General features: G+C 52.4%; 1 protein-coding gene across 4 annotated transcripts in view; it reads left to right on the plus strand.

Moving 5' to 3' along the window:
- Gak (cyclin G associated kinase) overlaps positions 1-16888 on the plus strand; it is a 43566-nt gene that overhangs the window by 11127 nt on the left and 15551 nt on the right. For all 4 annotated transcript variants that reach the window (XM_004624636.2, XM_023700478.1, XM_023700469.1 and 1 more), the window contains 13 exons: positions 3215-3340; positions 3947-4036; positions 5148-5283; positions 5743-5855; positions 7121-7211; positions 8007-8130; positions 10153-10202; positions 10690-10838; positions 11612-11734; positions 12297-12430; positions 15174-15368; positions 15593-15710; positions 16084-16163. In XM_004624636.2, coding sequence (XP_004624693.1) covers positions 3215-3340; positions 3947-4036; positions 5148-5283; positions 5743-5855; positions 7121-7211; positions 8007-8130; positions 10153-10202; positions 10690-10838; positions 11612-11734; positions 12297-12430; positions 15174-15368; positions 15593-15710; positions 16084-16163 — 1529 coding nt within the window. The remainder of the gene's footprint in view (positions 1-3214; positions 3341-3946; positions 4037-5147; positions 5284-5742; positions 5856-7120; positions 7212-8006; positions 8131-10152; positions 10203-10689; positions 10839-11611; positions 11735-12296; positions 12431-15173; positions 15369-15592; positions 15711-16083; positions 16164-16888) is intronic.

Genomic DNA, 16888 nt, shown 5'->3' on the forward strand with positions numbered 1-16888 from the left:
TGCCAGCCCCACCCCCAGGGTAGGCTGAGTCGGTCACCAAAAAAAAAAACAAAACCAGAAAATACGTGTTTTTAGTCATCAGTGCCTTATTCTTAGTTCGTACCTTTTTTTACATTCCTTTATGGTCCTGGAGTTTAATTCTGTGGAGCTCCATGCGTGTCCTGTTTCTAAGGCTGTGTGTGCTGTGGGAGTCTTCTGGTTATGTCCTGGTCTCTACTTTGTTGTTGTGTCTTATTAATCAACCCCACACTTGAATCATCCACTAAGCTTGTCTTTAACCTGACTCCTTACTGAGGCAGATTCTTTGTGCAGAAGATTTTTTAAGCTGTTTCACTTGAAAAGTGCGCATCTCCGGGAGCTAGAATGTTTCTTATGTCATTGTAGCACTCTGACCAGCAAAGCAGATGTTTTGCTGGGGATCAGCTCATGAATGTGCGATTGGGCAGTGCACCCCTGCCAGACCTTCAAAGAAGCCCCTCCTTGCTTTTGGGTCCACCAAGCCCCTGAGTTCCTCTCAGTGCTCAGCCCACCTTGACTGCCTCACGTATTACTTACATAACTGACCATGTGTGACCCAGGGTAAGGGCAGCATCTATCTCTCCACCTGCAGTCAAGTGCTCGACCCCTGAGCTATACCCCCTATCTCTCCACCTGTGTGCCTCCCTGGCCTGGCTTCCAGAGTCACAGCTGTCTCAGCCATGGTGGATTCTGCCCAGGGGTTGATGTCTTCCGTACTCCCCCAGATCTCTGTGTGCCTGTGAGATTCTAGGGCATGGGACTTCTCTTCAAGTGCCACATGGAGTTGGCTTCAGTGACCTTCTCCCTCATCTTATTCTCTCCATCCCCTAGCCCAGGGTCTAGAAGCAGTTTTCAGTGGTGCATCTCTGATTGGGGTAGGCTCTGTTCTCTGTGATTTTATTTTATTTTTTTATTTTTTATTTTTGCGGTATTGGGGATTGAACTCAGGACTCTGTGCTTGCCAGGCAGGCAGTTATGCCCCTGAGCTATCTCCCTAGCCCAAGTCCTCTGTGACTTTGACTGGGCATTCTGCCTGTGAATCTACATTTAGAACTCAGATACTACAGTGAACTTGACCCCCAGCATTGGATCACCAAACCCAAACGTTTGTAAAGCAAAATTCGAGGTGACTGATGGCCAGCTGCCTTCCTATGCGGCAGACAGGTCTGCCTGTTCTGTGCTCCTTCAGAGACACTCCTCTTCCTCTTTACCCTCCTCCCGCTTTCCTCCACTCTTACTTATTCTGTGATTTCTTCCTCCTTTCTTTTTGTACTTTGTGTAGGGCCCTGCTGCTTGCAGCAGGAGTGTCTTTTGAGCTTCCAGGCCCACTGCATGGGAAGTAAGGGCTCTTGGGTCCTGCAGTAAGCTTGCCTTGGTTCTGCCTTCAGCCCCAGGGTTCCTTGTGGTTGCTGAAGGTCTCTTCAGGGCATCAGAGTCTTTCAACATCTGTGATGTGGAGTTAATCTGGTATGCGTGTACTTGCCTGTGTTTTCTTAAGGAGAGTGAAGAACAGCAGGATGAGGAGTGAAGAATCCAAGTGTGAGCTTGTCCTGGTGGACGCTGTTCATCCTCCAGTGCAGAGAGCTCAAGGCCCTCTCAGGCCTGCTCTCCGCCCTGTCCTGTGGCTGTGGAGTAAACTTCGTGTTCCTGTCTGGCTGGTCCTGGGTCTGCCAGGACCTTGGCAGCCTCAGGGTCCTGTTGCAGGAGCATTGCCTTTGAAGCTGTGTCTTCCCATCATGGACTTAGATCTCTTTTGGTACCTGTTTTTCTCTTGTCCTTTCCTTGTGGTTTGCAGCCTCTTGGGGCAGGGTTCTTCTCTATAGCTACCTTGCTGCCCTTCAGGATGCTTTGGTGACTACATGTCTCTTGAATGCTGTAGGAGTCTTTAGGAGGTAAGGACATCATTCCTTCCTGCTGCTTCTGTGAACTTGGGTCCTCCTCCTGGGCCAGACCCTGCAGCCCCAGGGATGTGGCACACCCTCTTCATATACCCACAGGGTATCCTGTGATGAGAGTGTGACCTATTAGTTCACATCCTTGGGCCAGTACCTGTGTTGACCAAAGCCTTGCACAGGGGGCTCTCTGCTCCTGTTGACTCTTTGTGTCTTCATCAAGTTTTTGAATCAGTTTGTGACATTCCACCAAATCTCTGGGAATTGACCAGAAGTGCTGTGACTCTATAGCAGAGTTGACAGATATCTGTGAGGAGCCATTATGGATGTGGCACTGGTGGTTTAAGAACTTGGGAACACACCCTGCTTGGGAACACAGCCTCCAGGACCATTGCCCAAGGAATGGACATGGCTGAATCTGGATCTACAGACTAGAACCCATGTAATTTCATGTATCTGAAGTGCTAATCTTCCTTTGAGCCCCTCCCCCCAGGCATGTAAAATATATAAATAACTCCTGTATTGTGGATTGTGGCCAGAGTTGCTTGAACAGGGCCCTGGGGCCAGTGGAGCAGTGAGACATCCTAATAACATTGTACCTCTTCATGACATTGTGAAACCATGTCAGAAGCTTGGTGTTTCACTTTGTGCTTTATATTTAAATTTCATCTCAGCTGTTTATGATTTTCCGCACAGTAGGTATTAAGTTTGTTTATTAAGTTTGTTCCTGGGCTATGTTTAATTTAGTTACATGTGACATATTGGTTCATTGTATCTCATGATTAATTGGGATTATCTGTATGATTTATAATGATACTAACTTTTTTATTTTTCTGAATCACAGATATATTGCTTTTGATCAGAAAGAATTTAAGATAAGGCAAGCCAGGTGTTGTACATGCCTATGGTCCCAGCACTCAGGAGGCTGAGGCAGGAGGTTCACTCTGAGTTTGAGGCCAGCCTGCACATAGTGAGACCTTGTCTCAAAAGAAAAATAGAGTTTAGGTTAGGGCACATTTCCCTTGGAGAAAGACTGGAATGTGAGTTCCAATCTGTAGATCCAGATTTGTGTGACCCTTCTTCCTCAGCCCTGCACAGGCTGTGCGTGTGTGTGTGTATGTTCATCCTACACCATTGCTTCTAATGTGGAACTGCTGCCTGTCTGCAGTGGATATGGGGTCACTGGAGCCTGTGGCCAGTATCCTCACCCCCAGCCTTGGGCTGTCTGCTCATCCTGCCCAACATAATCTGTTACTTCCACTGAGGCCTAAACATCCATAGGACTATCTTCTGGCATCCTGCAGGTTGAGAACTTACTGCTCAGCAGCCAGGGGACCATTAAGCTGTGTGACTTTGGCAGTGCCACCACCATCTCCCACTACCCTGACTACAGCTGGAGCGCCCAGAAGCGAGCCATGGTGGAGGAGGAGGTGAGGCCAGGTGGTGCCCCATGGCCTGATGTGGCCATTCCCAGCCCCTTCCTCTCTGTCTGTACTCCTTTCGACTCCTGTGACCCCTTGGAGCAAACTCTGTGTCCCCAAGGATAGGGATGTAGAGACTGTCGGCACCAGGCTTCAGGGCCCTTGTCATGCCTTTGTGGCCATTGACAGTTGAGTGGAGTGTTTCAGCTCATTCTCCTCTTGTCAGGTAGCTCTGAATCTCTTATCCTTTGTTCTCTGGGATTTTTGAAAATTGTTGTAAAACATGTAACATGAAACTGACTGCTGCAAGTCATTTTGAGTGCACGGTGCTCAGCGTCACTACCACTCACCTGCAGAGCTGCTGGTACCCATACAGATGTCGTTAAAGCATGGACTAGCAGTGCACTTACAGGGCTTGTCTCTGCCTGGGAGGTCCTGCTTGAGGCTGGACTGTACCTACCTTCTGTTGGGTGGCTGAGCCTCTCCTGGGACCCTGTGGGAAGACCAGGAACTGCCCAGGCTGCAGCAGCGCTTAGAGAGTCGGAGGACTGTTGCAGAGCTAGAGACTGCTTACCTGGAGCTTCTCCAAGAAATAGTCACATTTTTTTTCTTCAGATCACAAGGAACACCACACCTATGTACAGGACGCCAGAGATCGTAGATCTGTATTCCAACTTCCCCATTGGCGAGAAACAGGATATCTGGGTAAGCTAAGCACTACCTCGTTGGAGCCTGGGCTGGTGTCGTGGTGGGAGCTGGCCGCCGCCTCAGCTTCCCTTCTTTTGCTGTCCCTGTTCTTTGTTTTGTGAAGACTCACTTGAGTGCCGATGGAGTGACTGGAGCCGAGCCGGCTGGGGTTGCTGTGCCTCTTATGGAGACAGCACACATCAGGCAGAGATAGTGTGGTACACACCTGGCCTGGGGTAGACTGCATGAGTAGACATTCTGGGCAGGGAGAGGTCAGGTCTAGAAACCCTAGTGAAGTATGCCCTGCAAGCTGCCCAGAACTGTCACAAGGAGTCATTGGGACCATGCTTCCCTGGCAGCCGCTGTGCCTCTTGTGTGGCAAGGTCCTTGTGGTGCCCACTAGCCCACAGATCTCAGTGCTTCCGTGTGGTCTGTTTAAATTTGTAGGGAGGCCAGGCATGGTGGTGCACGCCTATAATCCCAGCACTCGGGAGGCTGACACAGGAGGATCAACAAAAGTTCGAGGCCATCCTGGGTTACATAACTGAGTTCAGGACCAGCCTGGGCTACATAGCAAGACCCTATCTCCAAAAACAAAATATGTATAAATAAAATAAATTTAAAGGGAATTGGGCGGCGGGGGCGGGGGGGGGGGACTGGGGATTGAACCTAGGGTCTTTGCACTGAGCTGTAACCCCAGCCCTTCTTAAATTCTTTTATTTTGAGAAAGGATCTCACTAAGTAAGTTGCCCAGGCTGGGCTCAAACTTAACTATCTTCCTGCCTCAGGCTCCCAGAGTACTACGATTGCAGGTGTGCACCACCATACAGGGCTGAAAGTAACCCTTTGATTTGTGAAAAATCAGGGTTTGGAGTGTTAGCCCTGTAGCCTACCGAGATCACTTTTCTGGATGAGGATGGAAAATCCAAGGCTTCTGGTGTGGTGGGTCACCTTGCCAACCTGCTCAGCCAGCTTGACATTTGTGAGCTGAACCAGGGTAGACTTGTAAAACTGATGGGACAGAAGTCTGGCAGGTGCTTTCTAGGGTCCCTGAGGATGGGGCTGCCCTGGGCCTGGGCCTTCACCCTGTGGCCCTGAGTTCAAGGCTAAGGTCCTGCTCTCCCTACAGGCCCTCGGCTGCATCTTGTACCTGCTGTGTTTCCGGCAGCACCCTTTTGAGGATGGAGCAAAACTGCGCATTGTCAATGGGAAGTACTCAATCCCTGCAAATGACACGCGATACAGCGTCTTCCACGACCTCATCCGTGAGTCTTCGTGATTGTGCTGCTGGGCAGGTCTGCTCTGAGTATCACCACCCCACGCTTCCCACCACAGTGACTGTTCAGTAGTGTCCCGGTGGCTCTGCCCTTTGTGAACTTTGGGTATTCTGAATGGCTCATTTTTTTCTTTTGTTTTCAGCACTGGGAGTTGAAGCTATAGGAGCACTGAGCTATATAACCCTCCACCTGTTTTTCTGTTTTGAGACAGGGTCTGGCTAAGTTGCTCCGTAAACTTGAGGATTTCCTGCCTCAGCCTGCCTCTGTGCTGGGATTTCGGGCATACACCACCATGCCTATCTTGAATGGCCATTCCTGCTGGCTCTTGTTTTGCCCTTGCTTTTGTGCCCTTGCGTCCCTTGCCTGACAACAGCAGTATATATATAACAGATGGCCTGGTGGTGCTGTCCAGCCTGGGCCGAACATAGCTGCTGTGTTCTGTTGCAGGTGCCATGCTGAAGGTGAACCCTGAGGAGCGGCTGTCCATTGTGGAGGCTGTGCGCCAGCTACAGGAGATTGCAGCAGCCAGGAATGTGAACCCCAAGGCACCCATCATGGAGGTGAGGCCTGTCATCTGCTGGCCATGCCTACATTGAGATGTCAGGGTGTGTGTTCTTAACCTAGCTCTGAGATCTCCCATAGGCTCCAGCTGTTGTGCGGTGGGGCTTGCCTCAACCTGGGGAGGGTTGATTCTTGGCTGGGTCAGCCATGAGGATTGCTTTGTCACACTGTCTGGCAATCCTCACCTTGGGTGCTGCAGTGAATGAGATTGTTTTTTTATGGCCCTGGGCATCAGCATCCAGCTATGGCTTAAGGTCTCAGCTATGGTCACTCCTAGGCAGGCCAGGGAGTGCTTTGGCGTGTTGGTCAGAAACCTTTTCTGAAGTATCACTGAGGTTGCAGGGTACAGGTGTGTCCCTGGGCTCCTTTGGGTCCCACCTGTGGAGTTTGCCACCCTCCTCTGGAGCACTGGTCCTATTCTATAGCTTCAGGTCCTTTTAGCCTTGAAGCTGGAAGCCAGATTTTCCAGGGCCAAGGATGTGGGGCTGCAGAAGAGCCTGTGTAACGTGGAGAGGTCAGAGTAACTGACCTGAGTCCCCATCAAGTCCCTGGGGGAGGAAGTTGAGGAGGTCAGGATTGTGGTTCCTATGGAGGTGGCATTGAGTGCACAGGCTTGGGGTCAAGGAGTGACAGGAAATGGAGATATTGGCTGGTGGGTCCCCTCTGGAAGCACAAGGCAGGGATACCCTGAAACTGGTGCCAGCTATTCTGGAGTTGGTGAGTACATGGTATAGGTAACATTGTCAGGACTGTTGTGGGAGGTGTAGGGTTTCAGAAGAGACAGAGATGGGGGTGATGGATGGCTCTGTTCTACAAAGGGTAACTGGGCTTCTTTGCTTCTGACTTTGAACCTTTATATAACCTACAAGTGCTGTGGGATGGGTGTGGGAGCTGGGGCCTTGTTCTTCTTACTGTCCAGAAAAGAGGAGCCATTTGCCATGGGGAACAAGTACGTCTGGTTCTAGCACTTATGGAGCCCCTTAAGCCCTCTGTGCCAGCTGACTCTCCAGAGAACACCTCATGGCTGGAGGAGGGAGGGGAACAGCCCGTTTCTGACCAGCTGCTGGTGCCCTTGTGCCATGTATGGACTGCTCCTGCTCCCGCTCCCAGGGCCTGTGGGCTAGGGAGAGGTGGAAGAGGAGAACAAGACCACAGCTCAAGGATGGGGTGGATCTGCCACCAGCAGGGTTTCCCCAAAGCAGGCTCAAGCTACAGCTGAGTGCAGCTGGCCTGTGGGAGCTGACTGTGCCTTTGACTCTTTCAGCTGCTGGAACAGAATGGAGGCTGTGGGAACCCAGGGCCGTCCCGGGCACCACCCGTTCCTGGGGGTCCTTTGAGCAGCAGCTACAGTGGAGGTGAGACCTGCTCACCCCCACCCATAGGGCTGTCTGTCTGCACCCTACTCACATACTGGAAACCAGGTCCTTGCTCTGTGGCACTCCATCTCGTGGGAGCCAACTGCAAGGTTGAGGTTCCAGAGGCTGCAGCAGTATTGGAACACCAGCTGAGCTGAGCTGAAGTGCTCAGTGTAGTATCAAATCCAGCAGGAGCATTTAGCCCAGAGTCACCTGAGGGCAGTTGCAGGGCAGGGGCCAGAGGGCCAGGGCCAGCCCCCAGAAACCATTCAGGGGTAGTCGTGGGAGCCTCACCAGCTAAGGCTGGGGTCCTCCTGGTGTCCAGCTTGTAGATGAGGTCAGCCTAGTAGGCGCAGCTAACCTGTCTGCAGCTTCTGCCTTGGGCCCAAGACCCCACAGTGAGCCCCACTAAACCCTGACCTGGCTATGGGGAAGCTGACCTGGTTGGGATGTGGAGTGGGCTGTGGGGTGTATGCAGGAAGGAGAGTGACCATGGATGGCATCACAGCCTTGCACTCACTGTGGGGGAGGCCCCCATCTCCTTTCAGGGGCTGTGACAAGCTCTGTGGGTTCCTCCATAGCTCTCCACTCCCTGAGGAGAGCCTGGTTCTGTGTCCTGTATGGCCAGCATCACACCATGGTTGTGAGGAGAGGGGCCCACTGTGCAGCTTGGCACATCACACTGCACAGAGCCGCTAAAGGCCTCACTAGGACCCTGTGGTTTGAGAGCTGCTCCCCTGGCCTCCGCTCTGAGCTTCTGGCCATATGACCCAGTGAGACCTGTCTTTCCTGCAGCCCTGGCCTTGACAGAGTACGATCAGCCCTATGGTGGTTTCCTTGATATCCTGCGGGGCGGGACAGAGCGTCTCTTCACCAACCTCAAGGACACTTCCTCCAAGGTCATCCAGTCTGTGGCCAAGTAAGTACAGGATAGCACGTGCCAGCCACCCCTCGTACCAAGTGCAGTTGTGGGGTGAGCCCAGCACCTTGCAAGCTGGAGGCCCTCTCCATGGAGCCGTCTGTGTGCTGGCACTGGACTCAGAGTTCCCAGCTCAGAGTCTGGCTCCCTCTGCGGCACCTTCATGCTAGTGGTGTTTCTTTGTTATAAACCAGTAAAGTGGTTGTGGGCTGTGGTGACCCTTCTCCTGCACAGCTCTCTGCAGTTACCACGGTCACCATGGTGGCCTGGCCACAAGGCTGAGTGGTGTTGAAGGATACATTGTGATATGGAGAGCTTGTAGTGGGGCCGGGCCACCCTGCACTTGGGGTCTTGGGATGTAGGCTAAGTGAGTTGAAGCCAGCTCCTGGGTTAGCCTCAACTTGGGGTTTCTGGGGACCCCTAACCAGCCATGGTCACCCATGCTGCCACCTGCTGCTTGAGGAAACACCTCAGTGGAGCCATGTGTGCAGGTGTTGGAGCCACAGCCTGGTGGTCACACAGGTGGAACTTTGACCTTCTTGGCTTCACTCTTTTGATTTTTCTTTTGTGCCATAATTTGTCTGTGAGTGTTCACAGCCCTGACATTGTATGAATGTGTACATATGAACATATATGCAAGTGTCATACAAGTGTGTGTGCTGCATTGTATGAGCATGTACATGTGTATGTGACTGTCATATACGAGTGCGTGAACCATGTTGTATGGGTGTGTGCATGTGTGGACATTGTGAAAACGTGGCTTCTGCCTAAGAGCAGAATTCCATATACAGTTGGTATGTTGGGTTGGCTCAGAGGTAGCAGGGCATTCCTCTGGCTGTGGCTGTTCCTACAGAGGAGGCCAGGTGTGGTGGGTGGTGGTGAGTGCCCTAGCTGTACCAGAGCTTCCCCATGTCCTTGTGCTTCTCTGGCAGTGTGGTTTGTGGGCCTGATGGGTATATCCTCCTGTGCCCCTGGAGCTTCCCTGCTGAGCTGGAGTTTGGGGTGGGTGTAGACCCTGTGATATTTGGTCCCTTGTTGTGTCTGTGTCCTGCCATGTTCTCCATGTGCTTGCGCAGTTTTCCAGGTGTGGCTGGGTCACCACTGGGTCTGGTGGTTTACATTCAACTATGTGTTCTTGTTTTATGTCTTGCCGATACTTGTTACATGTCCCCTCGTCCTGGTCAGTGTATCCTCTGCTAAAGTTTTGGAGCATTGGGCCTGCCTGTTCTTCTGTCTCACTTGTCACCTTGTTCAGTGGAACTTTCACCTTAGCTAACTGGTCTGTCATTCTGTAGCATTTGATCCTTAGCCCCTGACCCATATCTCTGTGGCCTGTCCTTAGTGGCAAGTGTGTAGCCTGGCCACTCCACCTTGGGCCTGCTGAGTGGTGTAGTGCATGCTCCACCTGCTAGGTGGCTGCCTTTTCCTTCTTCCCCACAAGGGGCTTCTCGCTGTTCTATAGCTGTCTTTCAGTACAGAGTCAATGAGCCTGCAGGTTTCTCCCAGTCAGTTAGGGTTGGTCTTACTTTATTGGTTTTGTTGACTGGCTTAGGGGATAACTGGCTTCTCTTAAGGTGACTGAAGCCATCAGCAAGGATGTGCATGCACCCATGGGTTGGGCCTTCCCTTCTGCCTCTTGTGGCCTACACGGACCTATGTCTTCTGACTGCCCACCACAGTCTAAAGTGCCCCAGTAGGGCCCTAAGCCAGCAGGGCCCATGCCCATCGTCCATGGTGAGCTCACCTTTGTTACCCTCTCAAGAACAGCTCCCACTGCTGCTTCTCTTGGACATGTGGTAGCATAGGAAGGCCATTGAAACCCTACAGTTGCTGATTCCTATAGACTGTCACATGGGTGTCCCAGTCATGTGGTGTGTACTGCACAGCACGCTGCACACACCATCACCTTGGGGTGCATCCTACAATGATGGGATGGCTTCTGTGTCTCAGGACTGAGCTCAGCTGGAGGTGATATGCTACTAAGTAATATCTATGTAATTATGCTCTCTTTTCTGATTCTAGCTATGCAAAGGGTGACCTGGACATATCTTACATCACCTCCAGGATTGCTGGTAGGTTTTTTGGTCCAGCTTCAGGGAACACCTGTGCTCTTACCAGGCATGAAGATAATTTGTAGGCCTGGACTGGTAGCCATCACTGGTGGCCTGTGCCTCATCTCCAGCCTGCTAGGTAGCTGGGAACTCCACTGGGCCTGGGCACCATCCTGGAGGGGTGGTATTTGGGTGGCTTGTGTCCAGCATGGCTCCTGGCCCACGTGGTCAGCAACCCAGTCTTGGCACCGTCTGGAGCTCTGTGGTTATGGGATGGGGTTGTACACATTTAAACTGGATCTCCAGGCAAAGCCTAGTTGGAAACATTCGTCATGACACTTGGAGACCTGCAGGCTCCCCCAAATCTGTGCAGTTGAGTGGGAAGATCCCCCATGTGGGTGGTCTGATGGTCAGCCAGGACATCCCCGCCTGACAAGGAGGCAGGTGTGTGGTGGGTGGAGAGCAAGCCTCTGGGGCCCTGGGCGGCTGACGGGCAGCTCTGTTTCAGTGATGTCATTCCCTGCCGAGGGCGTGGAGTCAGCTATCAAAAATAACATCGAAGATGTGCGGTTGTTTCTGGACGCCAAGCACCCAGGCCGCTATGCTGTCTACAACCTGTCCCCGAGAACCTACCGGGCCTCCAAGTTCCACAACCGGGTACGTGGTCCTAGGTTTTGTGTTGGTGTGATGTGGAAGTCTTTCATTACCTTTAGTGAAATCAGTCTGCCCCTAACTTCCCACTGGACTGACGCTGACTTTGACCCAGCAGCCTGTGGTGAGCAGATGAAGCTTTGTACAGGAGGCTTGGTCCTGGAGAAGCAGGCCAGGGCAACCTTGAGGACAAATGGGGCGTATTGTGCTAGCAAAGGGTGCCATCCTTAGAGCTGGGTACTTCTTCCATTTCTCCTTCCAGCCCCCAAGGGAGTGAGCATCTGATGCAGGACCTTCCCTGCTTTTTTTTTAAAAATGTATTTAGTACAGGACCTATAAGGTCTCACTACACAGATTTGACTTGTAGTGATCCTTCTTGTTTTTCAGTCTCCTAAGCACTGGGATTACAGGTGCACCCCAGCACACCCTAAGTCACGGGGCAGGGCCGGCATAGCAGGCCGGAGATCGAACCCCCGGCCCCTGCATCTGCATAAGCAGGCACTTTAATCTGCTGAGCTATCTGGCCAGCCCTTTCTTCCTGCTTTTTTGACCTAAGGCACAGGAAGGGTGATTCTTTTTGTACTATCAGTGAGTTGTGTCCCATGTCACAACGGCTGAGATAGATATCTGTACATAAACTACAGTCAAAGAAGGTAGCATGGCCACCATGACCTGGAAGTGTTCCAGGGAGTGATTTGTGCCAGACGGGGCACTGGCTCTGTGGTGCTGGTTGAGTTGATGGCATGACTGGGAGCTGAGCCAGCAGGACTTCTCCATAGGTTTCTGAGTGTGGCTGGGCTGCCAGGCGGGCCCCAAGCCTCCACAGCCTGTACACCATCTGCAGGAACATGCACTCCTGGCTGCGGCAGGACCACGGGAATGTCTGCGTTGTACACTGTGTGGTGAGTGCACGGTGGCCTTGTGGTCCCTCCTGTTGGGTGGGGATGTTATCAGCCTGGGGCCAGGCAGAGGGAACCTTTGCCACAGCACATTCTGGCCCAGGGGAAAGGACCACTGGGGAGTTGCTGTCTTTGTGGGGGCAGAGCCACTGTGGCTGTAACCCACTGACCAACTTGGAGGCCACTTTGTTGTATGGGACCACAACTTGGCTGTGCCACTACTGGGCAGATGAGCCCTTGCCTCTGGTTTTCCATCTGCAGAGGACAGGTGTTCGTTGCAGTTTAGCTGCTGCCATAGGTGCTGCTGGTGAAAGTTGCTAGCTTGGAGCACAGCGTAGACAGTGCAGCTGTCTGGCCCTGTGCTTTGGTAAGGAGCCCTCATGCTCTGCTGGTTGTGAGTCCTCCGGCACCAGGTGCAAAGGTGTGAGCTCCTGAACGTACCCCAAACTGCAGAGGTACAACACAGCCTCCCTGTAGCCAGCAGGTGTGGGGATTTGCAGGAACCTCGCCCTGTCCCATGCACGTGTGGCCAGATAGGAAGGAGGCCTGTGTCCCTTTGTCCTAGGATGGGAGAGCTGCCTCTGCCGTGGTTGTCTGTGCCTTCCTGTGCTTCTGCCGCCTCTTCAGCACGGCTGAAGCTGCTGTATACATGTTCAGCATGAAGCGCTGTCCGCCGGGCATTTGGCCATCCCACAAAAGGTACCAGGGATCTTGGCTGGGGAGAGTGGCACCTCTGGCACTGTGGGCCTGAGATGGCATTGCCCTTACTGCATTGGTTCACCAACCCTTGCTTGGGGCTGGCTCAGTACCACTTCGGGTGCCAACTCAGCAGTACATGGCAAACTGCGGCATATGGGCCACAGCCAACCTTCTTGTCCTCATCCTGGGAAGTGGTCTTCCTGTAGGCATGGGTTCTGGTATGGCCCTGCTCACCAGACCTGCTGTGCTGTCAGATGCCATGCACAGAGGCACTTTGCCCTCCCTGATGAGAAGGGCGCTCTCTCTGCTGTGTGAAGGCACTGGCGTCTCAACACTGCCTGGCTCAGTCCCTCTCTAGTCCTTCCCAGAGCTGCTACATTGTCGTTTTACCCACCCACCTTCGCACCTGTGCTGTGTAGTGACAGGGACCTTCGGCTATCCAATGGGAGCCATTGCCTGGTATAAACACTCCCTTGATGAGCTTAGTCTTGATGAGGACCTAGGGACGTGGACAGACTCCTTCCATGGGACTGGGCTTGGCATAGTCTCTCCTTAGAGTGGACAGTCCAGGAGCAGAAGCTGATGTAGTACTATGAGGACCCCTGCCCCTTGGGAGCAGAGATGTGACAGCAGTGTGACAGACCTGCTTTATACTCATCATGCTTCCAGACCTCTTGGAATAGCCCTCGAGCCACTCCAGGTCCCAGAGCATCAGGTACTCACTGTCGGGGTGCACATGACTGGACACAGGGGCAGAAGCCTGGGGGCAGAAGCATGGGTGTGTCTGCAACTCTCGAAGGCAGTTCAATGTCTACAACAGACCAGGAGAGGTGGAGAGAGGCAGAAGCCCCACCTGGTCCTTTGCCCCTCAAGAGAAAGGCAGACTGAGCAGTGCTCTGGTACTTTGCGGGAAACCTGGAGTAATTGCTTGTGCCACGGCCCTAGCACAGAAGGGGCCAGCAATGTTGTCAGAGGGTAACACGGACATGGGAGTGGTGGGAGAAGCCCTGGACAGCTGTAAATAGGCCCTGCCCAGCACGGAACCAGCTGCACATGGAGACAACAGAGTCGGCAAAGAACTGAAGACCCCAGCACTGCCAGGCTCTTGTAGCTGGCAGGATGTGAATGTACAGTTCAGAGAGAGAGAGAAAAAAAAATCATGGGAGTTTCCTGAGTTTATAACTAACACCCAGGAAGCACAGGACACGTAGTGGGATTGAACCCTCACTTGTCCTGTTGCAGATCATTGCCACTGAATGCAGCCTTGTGGGGCAGGGGCTGCTACAGGGCAGAGATTTGGATTACAGCTTGTCTGAAGCCCTCTGCAGCTGGTGAACATGTTATCATAAATATTATGTCAACCAAAGAAAAAACTGAAGCCGTAGAAATACTCAAGAAGGTAAAAGATCAGAAGAAAAGGAAACTGAGGAGAAAGGGAACACATGGCTGGCACTGACAGGGCTGTAGCCAGGCTGAGTGAGAGTTGCAAAGGAAACTGGTGGGGCTGGGCTAACAGTGCAGTGTCCACAAAAGGAGGTTTGGACAGCATGGTGGAGGTGGCAGTGACGGCAGGCAGACCACATGAGGCCAGTGCTGGTCCTGCCCAGGTCATACAGACTGGGGCCACTGCCCTCAGGTCCTCAGGAAACTTGAGCCCTGGCTCCTGGGAAGCCTCTGTTGCTGGGCTCTTGTCTGGGCCCATACAGCAGGAGCAGTGTTCCTTTGCATCTAGAGGAAGAACCTCTTGTTCTGGCTTTGTGCTGACTGCCAGCTGGGCTAGCTCAAATTGTCAGAGCTGCCGGAGTCTCCTGTCTCACAGCGGAAGGTGATGTATGTTGCTCTATGGCTGCTCCTTATGTAAGGACCCCAACAGAAGGAACCCCCACAGCACAAGACAGGCACAGGGCTCCCCCAGAAACCTCCTGAAGGGAAGTCAGAGAAGCTGGGTCACTAAAGGGATGCAAAATGTACAGTAGTGCGGTAGCGTAGACTTCAGCATTCCTCTTGCGATCCGTAGAGGAAGTAGGCGGTCAGTGCCCTACCTCACATTGTGGGGGGATTCGGACAGAAGCATGCACATTTAAGTGCGCAATAAGAGAATTTTGAACCATTACTCAAATCTCAACAAGCTTAAATATTTAGACATTTTCCTAGACATGTCTGCCTGTTACTAAGTTCTAGTTTTACTCCCCGCGAATCATACAGGGAGTAAAACTAGAACTTAGTAACAGGCAGACATGTCTAGGAAAATGTCTAAATATTTTAGAATTAAACACCTCAGTAATTTGTGAGTCAAAGAGGAAGTCTCAAGGGGAATTTTTATTTATTTTTTATTTCTTAGGGAAGGGTCTACAGGGTGTTCAGGATCTCATTACTAGATCAGACTTGTAGTGATCCGCCTGTTTACAGCCTCCCAAGAGCTGGGATTACAGGCGAGCACCACCACACCCAGTCTCAATTGCTGTCTCAGCGCACCCTGGGGGCAGGGCTGACTTGGCAGGCCTGGGGATTGAACCCCTGGTCCCTGCACCTGCTTGCAGGCGCTTTAATCCGCTGAGCTATTTGGCCGGCCCTCAAGGGGAATTTAAAACAATTTTGAACTGAATGGAAATTACAGCATTGAATTTGTAAGAGGCCACTAAAATGTTGCTTCAAGGGTAATATTTAGCATTAAGTATGTTGAAAAGATCCAGTGTGTGTTTTGCCCTCGGGGACACATTGCTGGGCGCCTGTCTGCCCCCAGGTACATCGAGTACGTGTGTGACATGGTAGCGGAGGAGCCCATCACGCCCCACAGCAAGCCAATGCTGGTGAAGGCTGTGGTCATGACCCCTGTGCCACTGTTCAGCAAGCAGAGGAATGGCTGTAGACCTTTCTGTGAAGTCTACGTGGGGGATGAGCGCGTGACCACCACCTCCCAGGAGTACGACAGGATGAAGTAGGTGCATGTGCAGGCATCCCGCTGTGCCCTTGGCACACCTGCGAGTCCTGTGGGGACAGGAAGCCATGTTACCTCCCCAGTCCCAAGAAGTAGGGCCTTGGGTAGGATGGGGTCCCCTGTCCTGAATAGATACTGAGAGAAACCTGGGGTGTGAGTACTTTAAGGCTCCAGATCTTGGGTTTCTTGCTTGTGCTCATGGACCATTTCTCATTTCTTTCTAGGGAGTTTAAGATCGAGGATGGCAAGGCAGTCATCCCCTTGGGGAACACAGTTCAAGGCGATGTGCTCATTGTCATTTACCACGCCAGGTCCACCCTAGGTGGGCGGCTACAGGCCAAGGTGAGGCCAGCTCAACAGAGAATGCCACCAGTTCCCTGGCTGTCAGAGATCATGGTCAGGCAGACTGTGGAGGAGCTGTAGCTGTCCCCTGGGCCAGTCTCTACCACTCCTCACAGTACTAGCAGGGGGGACTGTATCCTGAGAGACTCAGAAGCTCCCTGGTGTAGTACCATGGAGGTCTGCGGGGCATGCCCCCGACGCTGAGACACTGCTTCTCTCCCGCGCCTTGCACCCTTGCACCTGGTGCTCCTATGTCCTTGGGCCTTGCATGGTGCACAGAAGAGGTCATAAGACCTGGGTCCAGGGGTTGTGCTCTTGGGTGGGTTTCTCTGTAGCCCCAGCCCCCTCTTCAGCCAGGCCTGCTCTCTTGCAGATGGCATCCATGAAGATGTTCCAGATTCAATTCCACACTGGGTTCGTGCCTCGAAACGCAACCACTGTGAAGTTCGCCAAGTATGTATGGGATGAGTTGGTGAAATGTGTTCCATGGGTCAATCTCCAAGAGGCTGTGGACATGGCAAGCAGCAGGAGGGTGCTGGTCACCCTGGACCCAGGGCCTGCCTGTCCTATACATCTAATCCCAGGCTCCTTGGGCCCCAGTGGCTTTGACTTGGCCCCTCTGTCTTTGGTCTGACCCATGTATTTCTTTTGAGACCTTAGCTGCTCATAGCTGGATATGATTTAACCTGGAATGAGGGCTCTTGATGTGCTTTCTAAGTACTGGCTTTGTGGTTGCTCTGCTAGGCATTGAGGTCAAAGGTAAGATGCTTGCCCTTGGACTTCAGAGACAGATGTGAAGCTGCTGTGAGGACACACCTCAGGCAAGGGGGCACTCATGGTTGCTGTGCTCTGATGCAGGGGCCAGTTCTGTTCTGGCAGACAGCATGGCACAGTGAGGCCGTGGGCAACAGAAACATGTCCAGACCCGGGCATTTGGGGCTGGTTGGTGGTTATGAACTTGTAGAGTCACTGGGCTGGGCCACTACCTGCAGGAAGCGGAACTGCACTGCACCAGTTCCTTGTGCTGGGTGTCTGTTCTTGCTCTCATATTGACACCGTTTTTTTGTTTTGTTTTGTTTTCTTTTTTTCCATAATTTTATTGAGAAACAAATAGCAATGAGACAGTTTCAAACCAAATTGGTAGGACAGTTTCAATAATTAACACATTGCATACATTC

Source organism: Octodon degus, unplaced genomic scaffold (assembly GCF_000260255.1).
Source record: "Octodon degus isolate 3935 unplaced genomic scaffold, OctDeg1.0 scaffold00006, whole genome shotgun sequence".
NCBI lineage: Eukaryota > Metazoa > Chordata > Mammalia > Rodentia > Octodontidae > Octodon > Octodon degus.